General features: G+C 37.7%; 3 protein-coding genes across 4 annotated transcripts in view; 1 reads left to right on the top strand and 2 right to left on the bottom strand.

The window, feature by feature from the left end:
* Positions 1-783: 783 nt before the first annotated feature.
* Positions 784-7,363, bottom strand: LOC146474218 (cyclin-dependent kinase 2-like). The gene is made up of 7 exons (XM_085117520.1): positions 6,980-7,363; positions 6,608-6,685; positions 4,018-4,138; positions 3,443-3,715; positions 3,294-3,355; positions 2,868-3,009; positions 784-1,490 (listed from the first exon to the last, which is right to left on the bottom strand). The coding sequence occupies exons 1-7, from the start codon at positions 7,093-7,095 to the stop codon at positions 1,392-1,394; spliced, it is 891 nt and encodes a 296-aa protein (XP_084973646.1). The 5' UTR covers positions 7,096-7,363; the 3' UTR covers positions 784-1,391.
* A 2,018-nt stretch (positions 7,364-9,381) lies between these two features.
* Positions 9,382-20,164, bottom strand: LOC146474217 (origin recognition complex subunit 4-like). The gene is made up of 13 exons (XM_085117507.1): positions 19,920-20,164; positions 18,706-18,796; positions 17,960-18,035; positions 16,798-16,883; positions 15,751-15,799; positions 15,057-15,205; positions 14,832-14,935; positions 13,621-13,690; positions 13,115-13,201; positions 12,776-12,884; positions 11,132-11,227; positions 10,005-10,072; positions 9,382-9,590 (listed from the first exon to the last, which is right to left on the bottom strand). The coding sequence occupies exons 1-13, from the start codon at positions 20,060-20,062 to the stop codon at positions 9,405-9,407; spliced, it is 1,314 nt and encodes a 437-aa protein (XP_084973633.1). The 5' UTR covers positions 20,063-20,164; the 3' UTR covers positions 9,382-9,404.
* An 806-nt stretch (positions 20,165-20,970) lies between these two features.
* The window catches only part of LOC146474216 (uncharacterized), a 75,224-nt gene continuing 74,571 nt past the window's right edge, over positions 20,971-21,623 (top strand). Inside the window, exon 1 of one of the 2 annotated variants that reach the window (XM_085117496.1) lies at positions 20,971-21,303. In XM_085117496.1, coding sequence (XP_084973622.1) covers positions 21,234-21,303 — 70 coding nt within the window. In that variant the 5' untranslated portion in view covers positions 20,971-21,233. The remainder of the gene's footprint in view (positions 21,304-21,623) is intronic. The other variant, XM_085117495.1, reaches the window with a different exon arrangement.

Here is a 21,623-nt window from a genome sequence, read left to right as displayed (position 1 = left end):
GGATTTACAGCTAATGTTCATACATTTTGCATGTTATCCGTCTTCTGTCAAGACAAGCTAAATCATTTCATATTTATGCTGAAAATCTCCATCTGGGTGGTTTGTGTAAATGGTAAACATCCCAGGTTTCTCAAGGATGATGCCTAGTAATACAAAGGTATTTTTGCAGAGTTTATGGCCATAAGGGAAAAGTAGACATTGGCAAGTGTTATTAGAATCCAAAGAGAAAATTAGGGGTAACAAATTGATAAATAAGAAAACATTTGCATATTGATTTTTTAACAAGTTTCAAACTAAGAATTCAGGCAACCGTCTTTTGCAACAACCCTCAAAACCAAACTTTCCCCTAAATGCGCCATTAAAGAAATATTTTATAGGAGAAGATTTAAGTTTAATACACTCAGGAATGTAGAGATTGTTTTTCTTGGTATTAAGTTCAAATTTTGACACTATACGTTCAAGCAGTGACAATGGTAACAACCTGCCAGGGTCATGCTCCATTATATTATTATTCGGACATCATGGGGATGGACCAAAGTGTCATTTTTATGGAGGTGTTTGTATAACAGGAATATCCTATGAAAAGCTTTTTTTCTCAAGGCAATCAGCTATGGTTCTTATTTATAAATGTCTTGTGAGAAATCTGGCTATGAAGGTTCTAAAATAGGTTCTTATTTTTGATAGGGTAAATAACGCCGGTAACAAATACACAAAATGATCATTATCCTACCAAAAAAAACAAAAACAAAACAAAAACAAACAAACAAACAAAAACAACTGATATCAATTTCAAAAATTCATTTTTATTTTCTACATTTTTCAAGAATAATTTAATTAAATTAATTGATGCAAAGGTTTTGAATTTTTTTCATAAGAAATCACACGTATCTACAGTACAATGAAACACTCAAAATACAAAAAAGATATATTTACACAGCATCAAAGTACTTCTGAATTTGATGGTAACGGTGAAATTATTAATTTTAGGTGTGTAAGTATCCCAAAGATGGATATTTTAATTGACATAAAAATTCACCCAATATCATTCTTATAAAGAAAAGTATGAAGGTTACATAATATATAAATATGTATAATTAAGTGATCTTTATGTCTTTTTGTATGCAGTAGTGTTATTTGTGCCATTTGTGTGCACAACTTCCAAGTGAAAAACATGACTGCTGAGAAAGTAGCACTAAGCAAAACCTACAGTACTTATACTCAACATACCATTAATATTATTATTAGACGATGTATGGTGGAATGATTATCAAATGTGTTTTGAACACCATGTGTAATCATTCTATAGAAACAGCAGTTTAGTGGTATAAGGCAAATATAGTTATAAAATTGCCTTTGTGGAATATTTTTTCATTCTCTAGATATATAGCGCTTTATGACTTTGGTATACTTCTTTTCACGTCACTGAAGAATCTGTGACTGAGAGCATTCCTCGCAGATATGCGACTGGTTGGTTCATATGTGAGCATTTGCTGTGAAAAGAAGATCAATCAATCAATCAATCACTCACTCAATCAATCAATCAATCAATCACTCAATCAATCAATCAATCAATCAATCAATCAATCAATCAATCAATCAGTTCAGTCCCTTTTATTTACACTTTGATATTTTGTTAAATTTACAAACTATATGTAATAAAACAATAAAGAAGAAAGGCGGAAATAAATAGTCCTTTTGAGAGAAGTGTGCAGTGGTTAGAGGAGCATAACCTTAGAGATAACCATCGCATGCACATGAATTTGAAGACTAAGGTGAATTAAGTGTCATGGCTAGCTATGGAGAAATATTTTATGCTTAACAGAATCTTTTTGTATTGTTTCTTGAATTGGAAATAGCTGAGGTTTTTAAGTCAGTGGGAATCTTCTCCCAAATTTTGGCAATGGCAAACTTAATTATTTTGTTCTCGCATTTGGTATGTAGAAATTAAGATTTGAAGCATATCCGGTGTTGTACAGGTGAACCTTGGATGCCTTTATAAGGCAGTTTCGAAATGTTTCGGGATGTTTGTGTTATTTTAAGAGATTTTATTCATGAGCAACTAGAGAGACAATCAATGTAAACAAAACCCTTCCAGGTTTAGGTTTTAGTTTAATACGATTTTTAATTTTTAACAGAATTAGTTAGCATGATGTTTATGATCTAATTTTTGTGGCTTTACAGTTTACTTTTTAATTCTATAAATATTGTTTAATTAATACCATTTGTATAGCGCATTTGAAAACTTTAGTTGAATTTGCGCTTAATGATTATTATTATTATTATTATCATTATTATTATTATTATTATTATTATTATTATTATTATTATTATTATTATTAAAAGTGGTTCAACCGTCCTCGGAGACCTAGGGGTGTATAGTTGGGATGGGGCAAAGATATCATGACAAGAAGTTTATATGCCTGTCTTGTAAACTATACTAGTCCAGATTTCCCCTGTGAAATCTTTGCCCCATCCAAACTATGTCTGCCCCCTGGCTATTGTGTTTACAGCAAACAACAACAGTAAATGTAAGATTCACGTTTATGTATTCTTGAAAAAATTAGTATGTAAGAATAGTGCAAAATAATTCTGACCTTTGATGCTAATGCAAAACTACTCAATTTTACTAAGAAACTGAAAAAAGCAAGAAGCAAATATAAGGGAAACGTGGTCACGTGGTCATTTGTACCATTTGCCGTAAACATGACACTAAATTTCTCCAAATATCACACTCCTGAACAATCCTCTTGCGGCAGTGGTTACACGTGACCATGTGGCATGGCGAGGAAGAATTTTCAGCCCATTCCCCCCCTTGGGGACACGGAAATAAGTCAAGTCGAGAACTACCTTCGTGTCCAACTCCTTACCTGTAGTAAGTCAGCACCTGGTTGACTTAGTGGAGGAATAACCTGCAGAAGATTTTGTACTGGCCACTTTGGGAAAGAACTTTTATAATCAGGAAGATCAGATACACCGGGCCATAATCTTTCATCAGGAGTCCCTAGTGTTCTGTCAAGAATAAAGCAAAATTGGAATGTTTATAATTTTTACGTTCTGGAATACTGCAGACAACATTCAAGTATTCTAAAAGTAAAGATATCGCACTGAAAAATCTATGTTGGAAGATGGTTACATGCAGGATTTCAAGGTAATATGATTTTGAGTATACTGCAATAATATGCACTCAGCCTTGTGCTCATAAAATGAAAAATGATAAGAACCACTTACTAACAGCAACACAACCAAACTGTTGATTATCCTTGTGAGTAGTAGTTTTCTCATGTTGTTTTTACCTGAATATTCGAAAAAGTTGGTCAATTTCCGAGTCTCCTGGAAATAATGCTCTTCTTGTAATCTGCGAGAAAGTAAACAGAAAATTGTGAATAGTAAGAAAAATTGAAAAGAAACTACAAAGTCTACTCTAAAAACATCAGCCACCAACCATTTCTGCAAATATACAGCCAATGCTCCAGACATCTACAGGAGTTGAATAATAGCGGCATCCTAAGAGAATCTCAGGGGCTCTGTACCACAGGGTAACAACTTCATGAGTGTACGATCTGACAGGAACACCAAATGCCCTAGCCAATCCAAAATCTGCCAGTTTTATAGCCCCCTTTGAGTCTATAAGAAGATTCTGAGGTTTAAGATCTCTGTGTAAAATTCGATGGGAGTGACAGAATGCTATGCCACTTAACAGCTGGTAAAGGTAGCTCTGCAAAGAAAATTAGCATAAATCAGTTAACATACAAAAATACAAAATAAGTGGTTAGATAAGAGAAGGGCTGCCATCTTAAGCAAGCTTGATAAAAAATGAATTTAAGCTACATAATGGAATCATAATTATTATCACTTAAGTTTTACAAAAGAAAAACTTTTTCATTAAAATTTGCGCTACAGTGATAGTAGACCTCATCACCCACACATGATCTTAGTCTAAATTGATGATGTTGTGAGGCATATGATTCAAATAGTAGTAAACTTAAACTATTAAAACAGTTTCAAAGTTTCAATCACCTTTACTAAAGGTAATGAAATTCCACCTGCCGGTACAGAATCCATGTACTTTTTAAGGTCTCTATCAAGGTACTCAAATACAAGGAACAGCTTTTTGTCACTGTGAACCACATCTAGCAATCTGAAAATAGGTAAAAGCAAAATCAAATTTTATAGAAACTTTAACTGCAGCTTGCTCTTCCGTGATCTAAAGCTCAAGAGTGTTGATTTGGTCCAGGGTGAACACTGATCTTGTCCTAGACTTGGGAGACTAGCATCCTAACTATTAATGAGCTAACTAGTGCAATTTCAGTTTTGCCAGTATGTCTGGTTGAGAGAGTAGAGTGCCAGGGTGGAAGGGTATTCCCTTAGATACAAGAACCCAGCATATAGCCATTTGCTGCCCCATTTTGGTCTGAAAGTGGGTATGGCTAATTGCTTGCTGGCCTGAAATTTTCAAGGGAAACTCAAAAGGGTATCAACATGTTTAACCCCCTTTATTTTCGAACAAAAGTGTAAAAAAACAAAAATACAAAAACAACAACAACAACAAAAATTGACCAAACATATTGTTTGACAAGATACAGCACGCTTCAGGGGCGCACCCAACAGATCGTTTCGGTAAATTTTCTGTTCGGAAGGCCCTTAATTCCCTACAATTTTCTAAAGGGAGTTTTCTCTTTGAAGTTTCCTGGTATGGAAAACTTAATGCCTAGTGTTTTTGGATTGATAAAAATGTCGTTTCGAGCCGAAAAAAGGTCAGCTAAGATTTTAAGAAAGGAAATAAGACCTAAGGTTTTCTGGAAATAACAAAGATGCCCTAGTAATTTCGAAACGTCTAAAGTTGCCCTAGAATGACTGAACACTCAGATAAAAATATTATAGTGCGACCTAAAATGAACCTACAAAGCTTTAAAGGCACTCCAGATAGCCTAAAATAGCATTTCAAAGGATCTGAGAGAAAACTGTCATTGGGTTGCCCCTGACACTTTACTACTTCACAAATGTAAACATCAGGTCTGGAAGCAGGTTGTGGCAAATGACAAATCATGGTCTGAAACTGGGGTCAGGTTTGGAGAACTGAGGAGTACATGCAACCCTGCTAAAACTTATGAGGAGTATCTCCCTGGCTACAACCAGCCGGGTAGTGTATTTAAACCACGCATTTCTTGCCAAGGGATATATAGTACATGGAATGCGCAGGGAGGAGAGGTATTCCTCAGAATTTTTGGTGGGAGTGCGCCCCCCTCATCCTCCAAACCCTGATCCTATTTCAGACTTTCAATGACTGTTTTCACACCCCACCAGTAAAATCCATACACATTTTCTGACCTGGTCTCTTAAAATCTATTGCCTTTTCAGACCTTTCCTTTAAAATCCATACCTGTCTTCAGACTTGAGACTGAAATGGTTAAAATCTCTACCCATCTTCAGACTAAAAAAGCTCAAAATCCATACCCCTTGGGGCAGCACATAGCTACAGAGCTCATATAAGGTAGTCCCCTCCAACAGATGATGTGCAACCTTTGCAAACTACAGAATTACCCTAACCTGGGACTAAAACATGACTAAATTAAAATAGCAATGGACTCTTGGTCAATAAAAAAATACACCCAGAAACTTAAGAATACCAACATTTTTATTCTAAACATAGCTCTTTTCAAGTTTTGTATTATTTTTGGGTTCAATCTGTTGGCCCGTACTATTCTAGCTAGAGAACGCTCTATAACCGCAAATGAATCATTATCACTTCACTCAACACGTGGGAGTAATAGGTGACAATGCAATTTAAAAGAGAAATAAATAATGAAGTTCGTCCCTCATTACATCTACAACACAGAAACTTCGCTTCAAATTATATAAATTTCTTCTCTTTTCGTAACTGATTTAAAGTGTCGCGCGTGCCCTGCGAAATTACCACTGGATCGAGCATAACAGATTTCAGTTTAGCTGGAAGAAACCAACATGAATCGGCCATCGAACTCAAAAACATATCCCATACAAACGCTCAGATTTCAGCCCGAAATTTGTCGCTTCCGATTTTTCCAAATATTCCAATTAAAATTTGCCTTATCTCCATAACACTGGCTGTAGATTTAGACGAAGTTTTAGTTTTTTCAATTTTGATGCACAAACACATTTGCTGGTTGGAAAACATTGAAATGAACAACCCGCTCATTAATTTAATTAGCTAGCGCCCCGAAAGCATCTATCGAAATTTAGTTAGAATTCACTACTAAATTCATAGCACTAGGAATTACGGCTGTTGTTTGGCTATGAGGCATATTCAGGCTCAGAAAAGTATAGCTTCAACATTGACCCAAAGCTTCTGTTCTTAAAGCTTAGCTTCAGCTCATATCAAATTCTGCTTCGCATATCAATTCACTGCCTTCCGAAGGTCAAGTTGCTCAAAAACTATGATAGCTGTTTATTCACCACTTAACAAGAAAAGTTTTTATTTCAGTGCTTTGGAAAAGTGCACGGGGCAAGTCAGAAGGGCAAGATGTTGATTTATGTCGTAATTAATTGAAACCGGTTCGTGGTGTAGGAAGCCATTAAACCTCATATAGCGTGTTTGTGCATCAAATTATGTGTACCATTGTAAGCTTACCTAACCACGTTAGGGTGGTTTAGTTCTTTCAGTAAAGAAATTTCTCTTATCGCTGTACTTGGAACTCCATCAGATTCCCTGGAAGATAGAAAAGAACGCAAGCTTTACTCAACCTCAACATGCGAACAAACAAGCTAAAGTATTAAAATTATTGAAGTTATAAGCTTACACCAACAAAGCAAGTTTCTCTGTTCTCTCTCCGCGGTCTTCTCAACACTTGTTTTTCGTGCAACCAATAGTCAAAATAATTTCCATTTTCCCTGTTAATTCTTTGTTAATTTTCCCACAGAATGCACACTTTAGCATGCTTCATACGCAAGAAAAAGACATTTGCGCTCACTCGGTTTATAGTTTAGTACAGATATCACTCACGTATCTAGGCGAATCTTTTTCAGCGCAACCGTTCGTCCCGTCTCTTTATCCTTTGCTTTATACACAACTCCATACGTTCCTTCTCCAATTTTCTCGAGCCTTAGAAAAGCATCCATGCGGCAGCGAGGAAAATTGCGAATTTCCTCGCTAAATCTCCGTCACATAAAAGGCTCTAAAATTCAAGCTCATATATTTTCTTTCATCTACAGCAAACAGTTCGCCAAGTTCCCGCTTGTTTGTTACACCGGTGATTGGTTGGTGTTTCCCGCGCTACGACTTGATTGGCTCTCGTGTCGATGTATCTCGCTTTTCATTGGCTGAATCTGTGATTGAGCCCTGGAGCAATGTTCAATTCGGTCAGCTATTATTCCCAATCACAATAAGATGGCGGCAGTAGGAGAAGTTCTCCAAACTTTGCAGTTGATACTTTTATTTGCTTCTCGGGCAAGAAATTCACAGAAATTTGCCAACATGTGAAGTGTTCTTAAGATTTAAACGTTTTCCTGAAGAGCTTTACTGGTTTATCTCTCACACCTTATACGTAATCTTACGGCGAAATTTCGCACCAGGGTCCACACTTCATCGAAGCGACGAAACCTAATTTAAATTAAGCTTATTATTTAATTTCAAGTGTATATTATTAATTTTTCAGAAATATCTCAAACAACCCTGTCAAAGTTAGGAAGACATTTGCCCAACATTTTTTGCCCTGTTGTTTTAGCTGATGAACGTTTTCATTGCACGTGCACACTACGAGTACACGTACAAAAACGTCACCCGAGGGTTGACCTAAGGGAAAAATAGAAAGTACTCGAAAACAAGGGTCGACTTTTATACAAGTCATAAACCCAAAAAATCTAACTTTTTTCAAATTTCTTCTTGCTTTTCGGTGTTAATAACAATCAGGTTCTTCTAGCTGGAGTAGAACAAAAATGAACCCTGGGTAAACCGGGAACCTCTTCTCTTGGAATTTTTTTCTTTCGGGGGACGGGTGCTGGAGGGGGAGGGGGTGGGTAGTTCGGGGTGGCTGGTTAAAATGTTTACCCAGTATTTTTCAGGTAGTGAGATTCTAGCAAGTATTATTTCAGGGTGTAGTAAGTTATTATTATTTTTTTGGCTCTTTTTTTTTTCAAACAAAATGCATGTATTCTGTTTGGAGGGACAGGTCTCTTACAGATTACTTTCCACAGGTCACTGTTGTACTGGTATATAACCAGGAGGTTAGCACGCCCTAGGCCTGCAATAGCTTTTTAGTATGTGGTTTGGGCTAGGAGACCCTATTTAGCTTGTTCTATACAATAAATTATTATCAGCGACCTTTGGAGCCCATTGGTATTAAATCATGGTTTCATTTGTCACTTCTTACCTTGTGCAAAGTGGTGGATCCAGAACTTTGTGTACGCTGGGGACTCACAGGCCTGGTGAAAGCGGAGGGAATCCAAGGGTACTCCCCTATATAAGCTATATGTGTGGTGTGTGAGGTGCCAAATTACAAAGGGTATGGTTGGATTCTAGAAACCAGGCCTCACAATGGGTCTGAATTTTAGAGGCCAGGTCTGATAAAGGACACTGGAAAATTGAACATGCACTTTAGTCTGAAATAGGTCAGGGTTTAGAGAATATTTATATGTAATGGGAAAGGGGTGTCATTTTGGAAAAAGTTGGTATGTAAAAGGGTACTGGATAATTACATATTTTGGTCTGAAATGGTGTCAGGGTTTGGAGAACACTTATATGTAATGGTAAGGGGGTGTCATTTTGGTAAAAGTTGGTATGTGAAATTGGGTAATGGGGTGGGGTGGATGGGTGGAACCTCCTCACATGAAACTTTATTGAGTACCCCCTCCCCCAGAAGAGCTTCCATTTAAATAGCAATGTTCTTTACATGGTGGAGACAGGACATAAGTGGTTTCAATTTGAAATTGGTGTGAGACCTAGCCAAAACAGTGGGAGCCTGGGTGGAAATCAAAACAAAATAGCTGGCAGCTACTTTAACTTGAGTTCAAATCAAAACCTGCTCCTTGTCAGTAGGAACTTAATAATCAATAAGGGGGTTTGTTTCTAAAGTAACTGTGGAGCTGCGTTGGTGGGGAGTAGAAATGAATGTTTGATTTAACAACAGAGTTGATAGCTAAAGGTAAATTGGCCACCAATTCGAGTGCTGACGTTTTGAGCGTTAGTCCTTTGTCAGAGCAAATCCTCACAGTAAAGAGATTTGAGTGCTGACGTTTCGAGCGTTAGCCCTTCGTTGGAGCGAACTCTGACGGATTTGCTCTGACAAAGGGCTAACACTGAAAACGTTAGCACTCAAATCTCTTTACAGTGGCCAATTTACCTTTAGTTATCAACTCTGTTGATAAACCAAACAGTCGTACTTAATAATCAAACCACTGAGACATACATGTGTATACATTTTTTTAATAACTTAATCTAGAACGGCATTCATCGCCCACTGCTTGACTTCTGTAGGGCACTCAGGATATCTCTGAACTGCGTCATTTATTTGTGTGGGATCCACTAACAAGGTAACAAGTTTGTATTCTTTTGGCGTATTTTTGGCCAGGCTGTCTGTTGACTTCACAAATTCTAATGCCGTCAGGTGTTCAAAGGCCTGAAAAAAGAAGAACACAATAGTGAATCAATGAATCCCAAAAGGGGAGGAGGTGACAGGAGGGGAGTACACCATCCTTCAGCCACTATACATATCAATATCAATGAAACACTTGATTTAAACAGACTTGAGGTTCATATATGAAAGAAAGAAAGAAAGAAAGAAAGAAAGAATTCACTTTATTTTACTTAATTTACTTAATTTAATTTAATACTTAATTTTCACTTTATTTAAAAAAAAAGAGATGAATAGGAAACAATGGTGCTGCGTAACCAGTCAAGCTCATCGCCTGATGAAGACTAGCAGTTAGCAGTCAAAACATCGCGATTTACATAGATCTCAAAGTGACTACATCGTGAGACAAACGATAATACACTTATTGTTAATATTTTTAAGGTTCATGTACTTAATTACCTTTAAAACGACAGGTTTTTCAAAAGACTGCACTGTGTGGCCTTTCTTTTGGGAAAAGTTTTGATATTCTGCAAAACAAGGTCAAAAGTTAGCTTGTTCCGAACGTTCAGATTGTTTGGAATGAAAAAGAGCATGCACCATGGCAGACCTGGGCTGGAATATTCTGAGGGCTAGATGGAGAGGACTACCAAACGAAACACAGTTTACATGTTGTTTGTCCATTCACAATCTTCATGATTGTGATTATTTTCACAGTAAATTGTATTAATGGCCCTGGAAAATGTTAGAGCACATTGGCACATTCCCTAAAGTATTTTGAGCCTAGAAATCAAACTAGTGTTGTGTGACATTTACAAACTGTACATTGTCAAACCAGATTAAGCCTAAATTGGTTGTATTAGGCATAATAAAGCATACTTATAGGGTCCCTTTGATTACATTATTTGACACTGCAGTGTGCAGTCGCTCAACATAACTTTCTTTTTTCCAGTCTTGGACAGCTGTTTTGAATTATTTAATAGTTGGCAATATAAGACCACTTGCGCAGGGTTATCATAAGTAGTCATATTCAGCTGGCTTTTATGGCCAGCATTAACAACAGTGAAGACATCTGGGGAGAAAAGATGGCACAGCGAAGAGAGCACTCTCCTCTCACCAAAGTGGCTTGGGTTCGATTCCATTGTATTGTAGTTGGGTTGAGTTTGTTGTTGGTTGTTCATGACCTTGCTCCAAGAGGTTTTTCTCCACGTATTGTGGTTTTCCCCTCTCCTCAAAAACCAACATTTCCAAATTCCAATTTGATCCAATCTGAGGGCCATAGGGTTGTCAGTTGTAATGGACTCTTAAGTGTCACCCTCGTTAACAAAGGCAATCTATTTTTTTATCTATTTATTTTATTATGACTGAAAGAAAACAAGAACAGGAGATTCTTGTTTAAGACCAGCTTAAGTTTCCTTGTGGAGTCAGCATCTCCAAAGCTTAATAACAGTCCTACTGGTATTTTTTACTTAACAAAGTTTTGCTTTGTTGTGTTGTAAACATTCTTTTCCTAAATGCTACTGGAGTTCCACCAAAATGGCTTTCCCTTCTATAGTACCAAACCCAAAATTAATTATAATAAATGATACCTTTATAAACCATCTCAAAATTGAAAGGCTCTCCTTCATGTAATGTAGTCAGATGCTTCATGGCAATGATCAGGCATAATTCTAACACTGATATACCTATCATGTACAAAATACAGCAAAGTTAGAAAAGTGAAAGTTAAGTGCTATATAGTTAAGCAATAAGTGAAGCAGATTAATTAATAAAAGTTGATTGCAGTTGAGCAGTTTGGAAGTTTAACACCTGTACCATGGTAAACGGTACATGTTATAAATGGAATTTATGGTAAAAAAAAGCGAGATCAAATGTCCGCATGTCAAGTAATAAAATTAATGTTTGAAAAAATAGTGTAAGGTAAGTGTTTGGAAAAAGTCAGTGAAGCTCCTTCTTCACAAGTTAGTGATAACCAGAATATCTCTATTGGGGTGCACCAGTTACAATGGAAAATAACATTTTCTGTGCCATTGTAACATGTTTTCCCGGAAAATGTTCTCTTTTGGGCAAAACTGGCTTTATTTCAACATTTTTTCAAAATTTGCCGTTAGTGAAATAAATTAGTGAGCTGTACATTGTTATGTTGCAGCTAGTAGTCTCCTAGACAGCAACAACTTGGGTCATCACACATTAATGCCTTTAAATTTAGGGGAGAAGCATTATGTTACTTTGACGACCCTGTTATCTGTCTACAGTCTGGAAATAATTATAGCAGAATTTGGACCACTCAGGCATCAGAATGCTTCTTTAAATCATGGACAAGTTGGGCCATATGATAATGGTGCTTATGAAAACTGCTATCCATCTGTTAGAGAACTGACCCCAAGTGCCCACGTAACCTGCATTTAATGTACTGTAGGTATGCAAATAAGCAAGACTGAGTCATAACTGGGACCGCCTCCCTTTCTCTTGCCATTATCCTCACACGAGTTCCTGTGTGTTGGTCTGATTAAGATGCAAATGTGGGACGACCCACTCAGCAATCTGGCTCCTTACCAACTGAGCTAACCAGGCAATAGTATTATAGCAGGGGGTGGGGGTGACAGGAGAGGTGAATGTCAGAAGAAAAGCCCTCTCCCTCTTCCCCTCCTTTGAAGAGGCTCCTTCAGAAAAGTAAAAAGTGAAAACTTGGAAATGGGGAAAAAACTAGTAGCATGGGAACAGGGCTGTCACTAAGATTTCAAGTTGCTGGATAAATACAACAAGTAGGCGGGGAATCAAACAGCTAATATTTTCTTTTGGTTCTATTTTTCTTCTATTTTCCTATGAAAATAGCCGGGAGCCACGTTCTTAGTAACCGGGGAATATCCCCGGCCCCCGCCTCTTAATGACAGCCCTGGGGAAAGGATGGGAAGACTTTTCCCAGGGTTTCCTGCACTCCTCACTTTTTTACTCTTTCCAGTCCCCACTAAAGCAGTCTTACCGGTATTTGTCTGTGCTTGAGCATGAAAGAGACCCCTATGGAGGAGAAAGCCACCTGACCACTCCCCCTCCCCGCTCAAAAATAGACTGTTACGTTAACGTACACACTAGAGGGATAAGATCATCTGTGAGGAAAGAAATTAGCTTTATCAACAAAACCTACAAGCCAGACTTCAGGTTGTACAAAAAAAAAACCCCAAAGAATTCTGTTTTTTTTTTTCTCTTGGCAAAGTGCATCAAACACCACATACCACATAACATGGCTGCCTTGCAGTCCACGCCTAGCTTCGACTGTGCCTCAGCCAAGTCCTTGGGTTCTATAAATGGATGGTCTGGAGAAAGGCTGCAAACTGGAATGGCCTATGAAAAGCATAGAAGTTGAATTATATTTCACAATAATTGAAAAGTTGTACCCGAGCAGTTTTAGTCTTCACTAAATTTTCCTCCACTTTCATCAAGCTGTTTCTTGTTCATGGCATTCTGTCTAAACTTTGTTCAAATAAGCAGTCCTGTTAAGTCTAGATTGCTTTCTTTCCTCCATGATCTAAGGGTGCAAATGAGGCAAAAAATACACATGGTGTGTAACTCACAAGCAAACGGTGCAAGCTTCTAACATCTTTTGTTATGCTGTATTGCCTTTTGAAAACTGCTTGTGATGTGCTGTCTTCTAATAACTCCTACAGACACAAAACAAAAATTTAAGCATTATGAAGGGGAATCATAATCAACGGTTTTGTTGAAAAAGTTCAATTTGCTCTTATTGACACTGTTTTTACCATTTGGAATTTGTTTCACATAAATCAAAACCTTAAAACTTCAAGGAATTTTCTGGTAAGTACATGTATATGGGTTTTTGAAATTAGGACTAACCTCCCTGTGGTCCTAGGCTTTTCAAAGCCTAACGACAACCCAGGCAATGTAAATACACATATTTATAGTACTTGAATATATACAAAATCCAGTTTGTATGGCAAGAATATACAATTCTGTGCAAAAATGAAAAACAAATCAGCCACTGTGCTGGTATCATCACATAAAACCCTTGAACAATAATATTACTCAGTAACCCCCAACAAAAATTATTTTAAAATTTTACCGTTGTGCGGGAACTCCAGGCTTGGACAAACTGTCTATCTTTGAAGTTTGATGGTAAGGTTAAGATAGACCTTAAACATGAAAAAAGTAAAAAGGTTACTCCACATTTAAACTGTTCCATTAAATTGTTGGTCCCACTTGTCCAAAGAGCACATGACTTTATCCAGGAGATAAATGCCAGTGACTATACATCAGATGAAAATTCATTTAAAAATTGAAATTCATTTTATTTGCTTTACAGCAACGTATCCATTGAATGTTACAGTCTGAGAAGTCCCATTATAACGGATGCCTTCGGGACCATGATTCAGTGTCTGTAATAGTGGGAAATATTTTCAGCAAATTTTTCTTCAACTAACTAGTAAGAATTACTGTCCATAATAACAGGTTGTCTGTAAGAGCGAGGTGTCCTCAAGGCAGAGGTTGATTTTATCCCCTGATTTGACAAGTGGGACCTGTTGTCTTAAGCCGGCAACACACCTGGTGATTTTATACGCCGATCGATTTTCAACCCCCATTAGTACTGACACACTTGGCGATTTTTTTTCGCCAATCGCAGCGATGTGGCCCAACCTGATGAGTTGACTTTACTACCTATTCGCAGTGATGAGCATAGAAAATCACAACAACAGGCACACTTGCTGAATACTGGGAAATTTAATTGACGACATCTGACATGCCATATATCAGCGATTTTATACGCCGATCGTAGTGATCAGTGAAAATCGCAATTGCTACACTGGACACACCTGGCAATTTTCGCCAATCGCTGCGATCGGCACATAAAATCGCCAAGTGTGTCGCTGGCTTTAGAGAACACTTTATGTTTGTGCCTTTGATGTGTACATGTATGAGAAATGTTGCTCCAAATTTTATTGCATGCAAATAAAAAATAAAAATTAATAATTTGTTGTCACTGACCTGTGACCTGTTTTGGAAATGTTTCAAAATGTGATGAAGAATATGCCTATAAGCTTCATTTTGCTGCAGAAATCAGGTTTAGCACCAGCTATACAAATGCTTCCCCTGGGGAAAGTATGCCTTTACCTCATGTAACCAGAGATAATCTTATATAATTATGGTTTTAAACTAGTGTGCAACAGATAGGCTAGAAAAATGACAACTGGTTCTTAAAAATATGATCAAGTATATCTATACATCTTTCCATACTGTTTGTCTCTTTATAAAGATAAAATAATCTGTACTTGATACCTAACTATTTCCAAGTAATCATCAAAAGCCTCTGAGTTGAACAGATGAATTTGCCGATGAGAGAACCTTGACTTCACTCTCTTCTCAAGAAGTTCCACAACATCCTTAAGACAAAAACAGGAATAAAATCCAATGTTAATCCCAAACTCCATTTTTTTAATTTCTAAATGGCAAAAAATGTAGAAGCAGAGGTCAAAATGTACTATGCCAGAACCACAGACTTACCAGTCTGCAAGTGAGTCCTATTACACAAATGGGGGTTTGGGCTGACTGTGACACATCAAATAGATTGTATAATAATGACTGGTTCTTGTGATTTGCAAACAAGTCAAACTCGTCTAAGATAAACAGGACTGACTGGCTTTCCTGGCCACCTGTAAATACAACAAGTAGAATTTAAGCTTGCACATTACTGTTCTTTTTTTTTTGAATGCGAAAAATAATATTTTATAACCCTGGGTATGTTTAACAACAACAACAACAACAACAATTTATTTACAAATTTTGATGATATAAGTTGCTTGTCCTGCAAATCACCACAAAGCTAGTCGAGGCGGGACAAGACGAGTACGAGAACATAATGGAAAGAAATAATTACTGACAATAAATTACAAACATGCTGGAAAATGGACTTAATTTTCCTGATTTTCTGGATGACGAAGACCAAGGGCAGCAATGCTTGAACTGCTATCAAGTGAGTGTGCAACTTGGAAACATTCTAGTAAACCCATTTTGCAACAGATTTGTGACCCAAGTAGCAAAGATATATTGCCATGTGTAACATACTATAGCAGTACAATGTCAGCATTTTTCCCCTGCTGCAATAATTTTGCAACTTGTGTTGTATGAAATTCTATTGGAAAAACAAGTTGTGCAAAATAATGACACTGTCTTCAAAAACGTCTCTGAATTTACCTACCGCTCTTAAGTGCATCAAGTAAAAAGACAAGGTTTTCAGCAAAGGAGCCCTGAAAATAATAATAGAAAAGATATACCTTTGTACAGTCGAACCTCTTTATTACGGACACTAAGGGGACAGGGATGAGTGTCCACATTGTAGAGGTGTCCGTTTTAGAGAGGTAGGCTTTATATGGATTTCGGTCTCTCAGGGACCAAGTGAACTGTCTGTAATAGAGAGGTGTCTGTACTAAAGAGGTGTCCGTAAGGAGAGGTTTCACTGTATCTATGAAATTTAATATTATACATCTCAGGATGGTCTGTCTGAGAAACTTGGGTTTCTTAACCCTTTAATCCCTAATATCAAAGAACAAATTCTCCTATCTTGTTCCCATACTTTTCTTATAAAAGTACTGGGGAGAAGTTATTAAAACATCAATAAAATTCACTTTGGGTGATCATATCCTTAATTCTCATGGCTTCAGAGGTTAAAATAGGCATTGAATGATATTACAAGGAGAAATTTGATGCTGATTGCTGTTAGGGCTTAAAGGGTTAACGGTGGTGCCGGCGAACAAAGATATTTTGCGTGGTTTATAACTATGCAGGAAAAGCGGAAATTGGCAGGGATTATTGGAATCTGAAAAGAAAATTAGGGGTAACCATGCATTTCTCAGAGATAATTAAGCTTCAATGTGGGAAAAAATTCCATGTCATTGTTTTGTATTTTAATGCTTTTGAGAAGAATTATTGTTGCTTAAAAATTTTAGCTAGATGAAAAGTGCATGGTTACCTCCAATTTTGGTTTTGGTTTCCAATAGCCCTTGCTAAGATCTGCTTTTCCTGCAATGCATAGTCATAAACCGTGAAAACTGTGCAAAAATACCTCTGAATTGGAAGGCACCGTCCTTAAAAATATACAATATATAATTTAAGAGTGAAGCATTTCAGGGGCGCTAACTTGGGAAAATCTAGCGTTAATCAGTGAATGTGTCATATCATAAAAATAAATACAATTTTTTTTATAGCTACCAGAAAGTGCTAATTAAAATTGAATGATTTAACTTACAAAAACTTTGTCTCCTACAGTGTTTTCTAGTTGCAGTTGTCTTGTTATTTGTAGCAGGGCAGATCTGTCATCTGTTTGTACCAGACCTATCAATCAATTTAAGTCAGTATGTTCACGTCATTTTCAACTTCCAAGAACGTAAGAGTCTATAAAGATGACGAGAATAGAATATTAAGAACATCTTGAGATAATCATGACCAGAGCTAAACCTAATTTTTGTAACATGAAGCAATTAGCACATATTACTACTTGCTCCTGGATGGGATGGTAGTCCATCACAGGATACCCAGCATGAAGTGACTAGGAGTATTACTACTCTCCCCTGGATGGGATGCTAGTCCATCACAGGATACTCAGCATGAAGTGACTAAGAGTATTACTACTCTTCCCTGGATGGGATGCTAGTCCATCACAGGATGCCCAGTATGAAGTGACTAGGAGTATTGCTACTCCTACCTGGATGGGATGCTGGTTCATCACAGGATACCCAGCATGAAGTGACTTGGAGTATTACTACTCCCCTCTGGATGGATGCTAGCCTATCACAGGATACCCAACATGAAGCAATTAGCATATGTTACTACTTCCTCCTGGAAGGATGGTAGTCCATCACAGGATACCCAACATGAAGTGACTTATATACTGTAATGGACTGGAATCCCATCCAGGGAGAGTAGCAAAAATACTAGTCACTTCATGCTGGGACTGGAATCCCATCCAGGAGAAGTATCCTGTGATGGACTGTAATCCATTGTGGGGGAGTAGTAATATTCCAAGTCACTTCAGGCTGGGTATCCTGTGATGAACTAGCACTCCTTCCTAATACTCCTAGTCACTTCATCCTTGTGTCCTGAATTGGACTAGCATCACCTCCAGATGGAGTAATAGTATTCCTTATCACTTCATGTTGAGTATCCTATTGGACTTCTCCCCCTGGATGGTATGCTGACAGGATTTCCAGCATGAAGTGACCAAGAGAATAATTATTACTGCCTCCCCTCCCCCCCCCCTCCCCTCCATGGTATGAAGGTATTACCCTCAGCATTAAGGTTTTTCCAACAGTTCATTGACACATGGAAAGCAAGTTTTATTTTTTACTGAGGAAACAACATCAGATCTTTAGAACAATATGAAAATAAAAAATGCTCTGGCATCATCTTACCATTCAAATGAACTTCCAGCGTGTTTTGCTTGACTCCTTTTGTTTTATATAAATCTTCAAGAATGGTTTTCACAAGCTAACAGAAAAAATGACTGAAAATGTGGAAATTGAAATCACTGATCTTCAGCTCAATGGCATCAATAGATCACATTCATTTGCTTTGCTTGGTGAATTCAATCCACCATGAGGTTTTTTTTTTTTTGGAAGAGTGTTTCATCCTATTTCCAAGCACCAAGAAGTAGTTTAAAAAAACAAGGGGCAGCCAAGTTCGTTAAACCACCTTTGAGGCGTTTGGAAATTGGATGAAACACTCTTTCGTTTGATATAGCTTCTCAAACCATTAATAATAACTTATTCTTGGAGAAATTCAAAGCAGAAGTTCACCATATTTTATGATAATTAAGATCACATTTCCAAACCTACTTCACAGTTCAGTAAAAAACAGTAATTAACTGTGTTTGTAAGGGCCACCACGACAAAATAAAAGTACTGGATCCTTTAGTGAAGGATCTAATCAGCAAAAAAATTGTAAAACAAATAATCTAAAAAGGCTGATTTCACGGGTTAGGGAAGTATATTTTCCTATATTTCGAAAGGCATGGCCTTTCTTCTTCAGGGTATGTTTGTCTCGAACATCACCAGGCAACCAGATGTATTTGCCAATACAAGGAAGCTTTACTAACAACCCCACGAGTGACAACAATCACTTGGAAGTCTGATAAATTGACTACGATGTAAAAACATACCAGTGACTTGCCACTGCCTCTTGGACCAATCACTAAGACAGAATTACTTTCTCCAAATTGGGCGCACCTTTTGATAAGATCCAGCAGTTCCCTAACAACAAATAAAGTACTTTGCTAATCAGGATGTTTGTATGATACCCCTAATAGGCCATTTTACAGTAGAGCGCTTAGTGGCCTGGCCTTGGATTGGAAGCGAGGCTGGGGGTGACCTAAGTTTTGATACAAACCTCACTGTTTTTCATATGTAAATGTAAACTAGTTAGCATAAGAACAGCATGATATTCATATGAAAAGCAGTGAGGTTTGTATCAAAACAAGGTCACCCCCAGCCTCGCTTCTAATCCAAGGCCAGGTCACTAAGCACACCAACTGTAAAATAGGCTATTATTATTATTATTATTATTATTATTATAATTATTATTAATAAAAACTTATCCATTGGATAATGCAGTTCAAGTTTTGATTGGTTTAGCCACCATGGTATATGAGCCATTATATCATGCCCCACAAATGTGCTAAGGGTACGCGTCAGGGGGAAAAGAAAATTTCACTAAATCAGCAAGATTAAGCAAATTTTTGTGGTTATTTTTGATAAAACAATTATTCCACTTGCGCTTGTCGGATACAAGATGATTATAGCCAGTACGCATTGTTGGCTATTTATCATCTTGCATCCAATGCACTCTAGTGAAAATTGGCTCAATGCTAGGATTTAGCTGGTATTTGTACTCCCAAAAATCTTAGGGAGAATTATATATGGACAACTGCAATAAATGAAAAAACGAAAATTGTAGAAATTGGCCAAATGATGTACAGAATTTGTTTTGATTTTACGAGGAGATACTTTGGAGTTTCTCCTTCTTAACACAAAAATAGCGAAATGTTACCGCGCAAAATTCAGACAAACCCGTGGAGTTAAGGAATCAACAGATGTATCATCAAACGGGGTTTACCAGTTGTTACAGTGTTTTTAGAAAAGCATAAGGACATGGGTACTCGAACCTATGTTTGAACCCAGATATTTTCACAGGGCTGAAAGAAACAGAACATCAAGACAAATATATATCACTACTAGCGAAAACTGAAGAATTGGTATTATTGAGCCACCTTAAGGCTGCAATAGCTCGCATTTTTCAACCAGACGTGAGAAATTGGTCTGTAAGCGTGAACTCACGTCTAAGGCGTGAGAGTTAGCAGGTATACCCTGCACTAACCTCTTTTGCTCTTCCAGACCATGAAGATCCTGCGGAACATCACCATGAAATATCCGTCCCCGCAACACACTTTGTACTTCATTAATTAATTGACCATCTGGAATATAAGTTTTTCTCTTGGACTGCGACTTCGATTTCTTCATTTCTGTGCCTTCAGTCGGTCAAAAAACTCCTTAAATACTAGTTTACGAGGAAAACTTTTACCAGATCAAATCTTCCGCCATTTTCTGTGTTCAAACCACCACGCATATATTTTTTGTAGTCTCCGCTGTCCGCTTGCCCAATGGGGGACCACATCGGGGCCACAGAACCACAGGATACCCATGAATGCGTTGGTTGTAAATCGAAACGACAAGTATATCTCCCGGGATATTTGCATGGGAAAAAAGCAAAAATTTAAAATTTGATCGAATTATGAGGTGTTGTAATGTAACTAAAAGATGGGAGGTTGCGACACGTTTCTGCCCAACTGCGTACTTTGAAGGACTAAAAATATACACGTGGAATTGGGGAATTGCCTCGGTATCGCGGAAATGAGACAAACGTGCGTGCAAAATATCGAGGACTAAAGAAAGGAACGCTGACAATGCCATCTCTCGTCTGGGTCTTTTGCGTTTAATATATAACCATTGCTGTCAAATCCTGACAATACTGATGGAAGCAAAAAGTGTGAATGACCCAAACTTACCTGAGGTGTGAAAAATGCATGGACTGCGGCACAATACGGTCTAGAAACCCATAAATCTCATACCCCAACCTCTTACCGTTATTTTTTCATCTTATTGCAAAAAAATCTGTTATTAGAAGTTTTGACAAAAACGATGTCTCAAAACAAATAAAATTAGTTTTCCCCGGTCAATTTCAAATTTGCGTGTGTGCATGTGGTGATCGCGATCGGAAGTAGTCACGCTAAATTAAAGAAGCCTTTGTAACATACTGAGTTGTCACGTATAGTAGTGTTGTGTCCTGCCAAAAACGATTAGATAAACACTTACTCACGATCTAAAAAATAAGATAACCGCGGCCGAAATGCGCTACGGGATTGCGAGTATCAATGGGCCCCAGTGTTGGGGATGAAAAGGCAATTCAGTCCAGTCTGGTCTGGCGTCTATAATACAATAGAGGTGGTGTCATTTTGCAGGTCTTGAATGTATCACTAATCAGCTAGCCTTTATCGAACCGCGCCTCATCGCACTGCAGGCCGCATTCTCCATTTTGGTCTTGCAGCAGCTTTGTGTAGGTCCTCGAATCGGTGTGTAGTGCTCACAAGCATTTTGCACCAGAAAGGACCGTCATTGAACGTGTTCTGCCAAGATGTTGCGCTCCTCTGCGGTTTCAATTCTTCTCTTAGGAATCTCATTATTTATTCTCGTACAAGGACAAGGTAAGCGATCGAGATCTCAAAGCGTGGCATGTTGGAATGTTGCCCTTGTTACAGGCGCAGAGCTAGTAGCTCTGTGCTTTGCTTTTGTTAAGGCTAAGTGATCGTGTGTGTTGCTGAGATTAGTTTTGACGATATGTGGCAGCTTGGACTAGTGTTTGCGCTAACATTTATGTTGCAATTTTTCCCGTCGATCGATTGCTCTTGGCATCGGATGTATTTTTCTCACAAGGGGTTTTTCTTCTCTGATCACGCGCGCGCGCGAGATATCATTTCTTCTGAATTTTGACAAGTTAACTTTCTCAATGCTTATTTATCTAACA

The sequence above is a fragment of the Pavona decussata genome, unplaced genomic scaffold, assembly GCF_977016875.1.
Source record: "Pavona decussata unplaced genomic scaffold, jaPavDecu1.1 SCAFFOLD_91, whole genome shotgun sequence".
NCBI classification, from domain to species: domain Eukaryota; kingdom Metazoa; phylum Cnidaria; class Anthozoa; order Scleractinia; family Agariciidae; genus Pavona; species Pavona decussata.
This window is presented reverse-complemented; position numbering and strand designations above follow the sequence as displayed.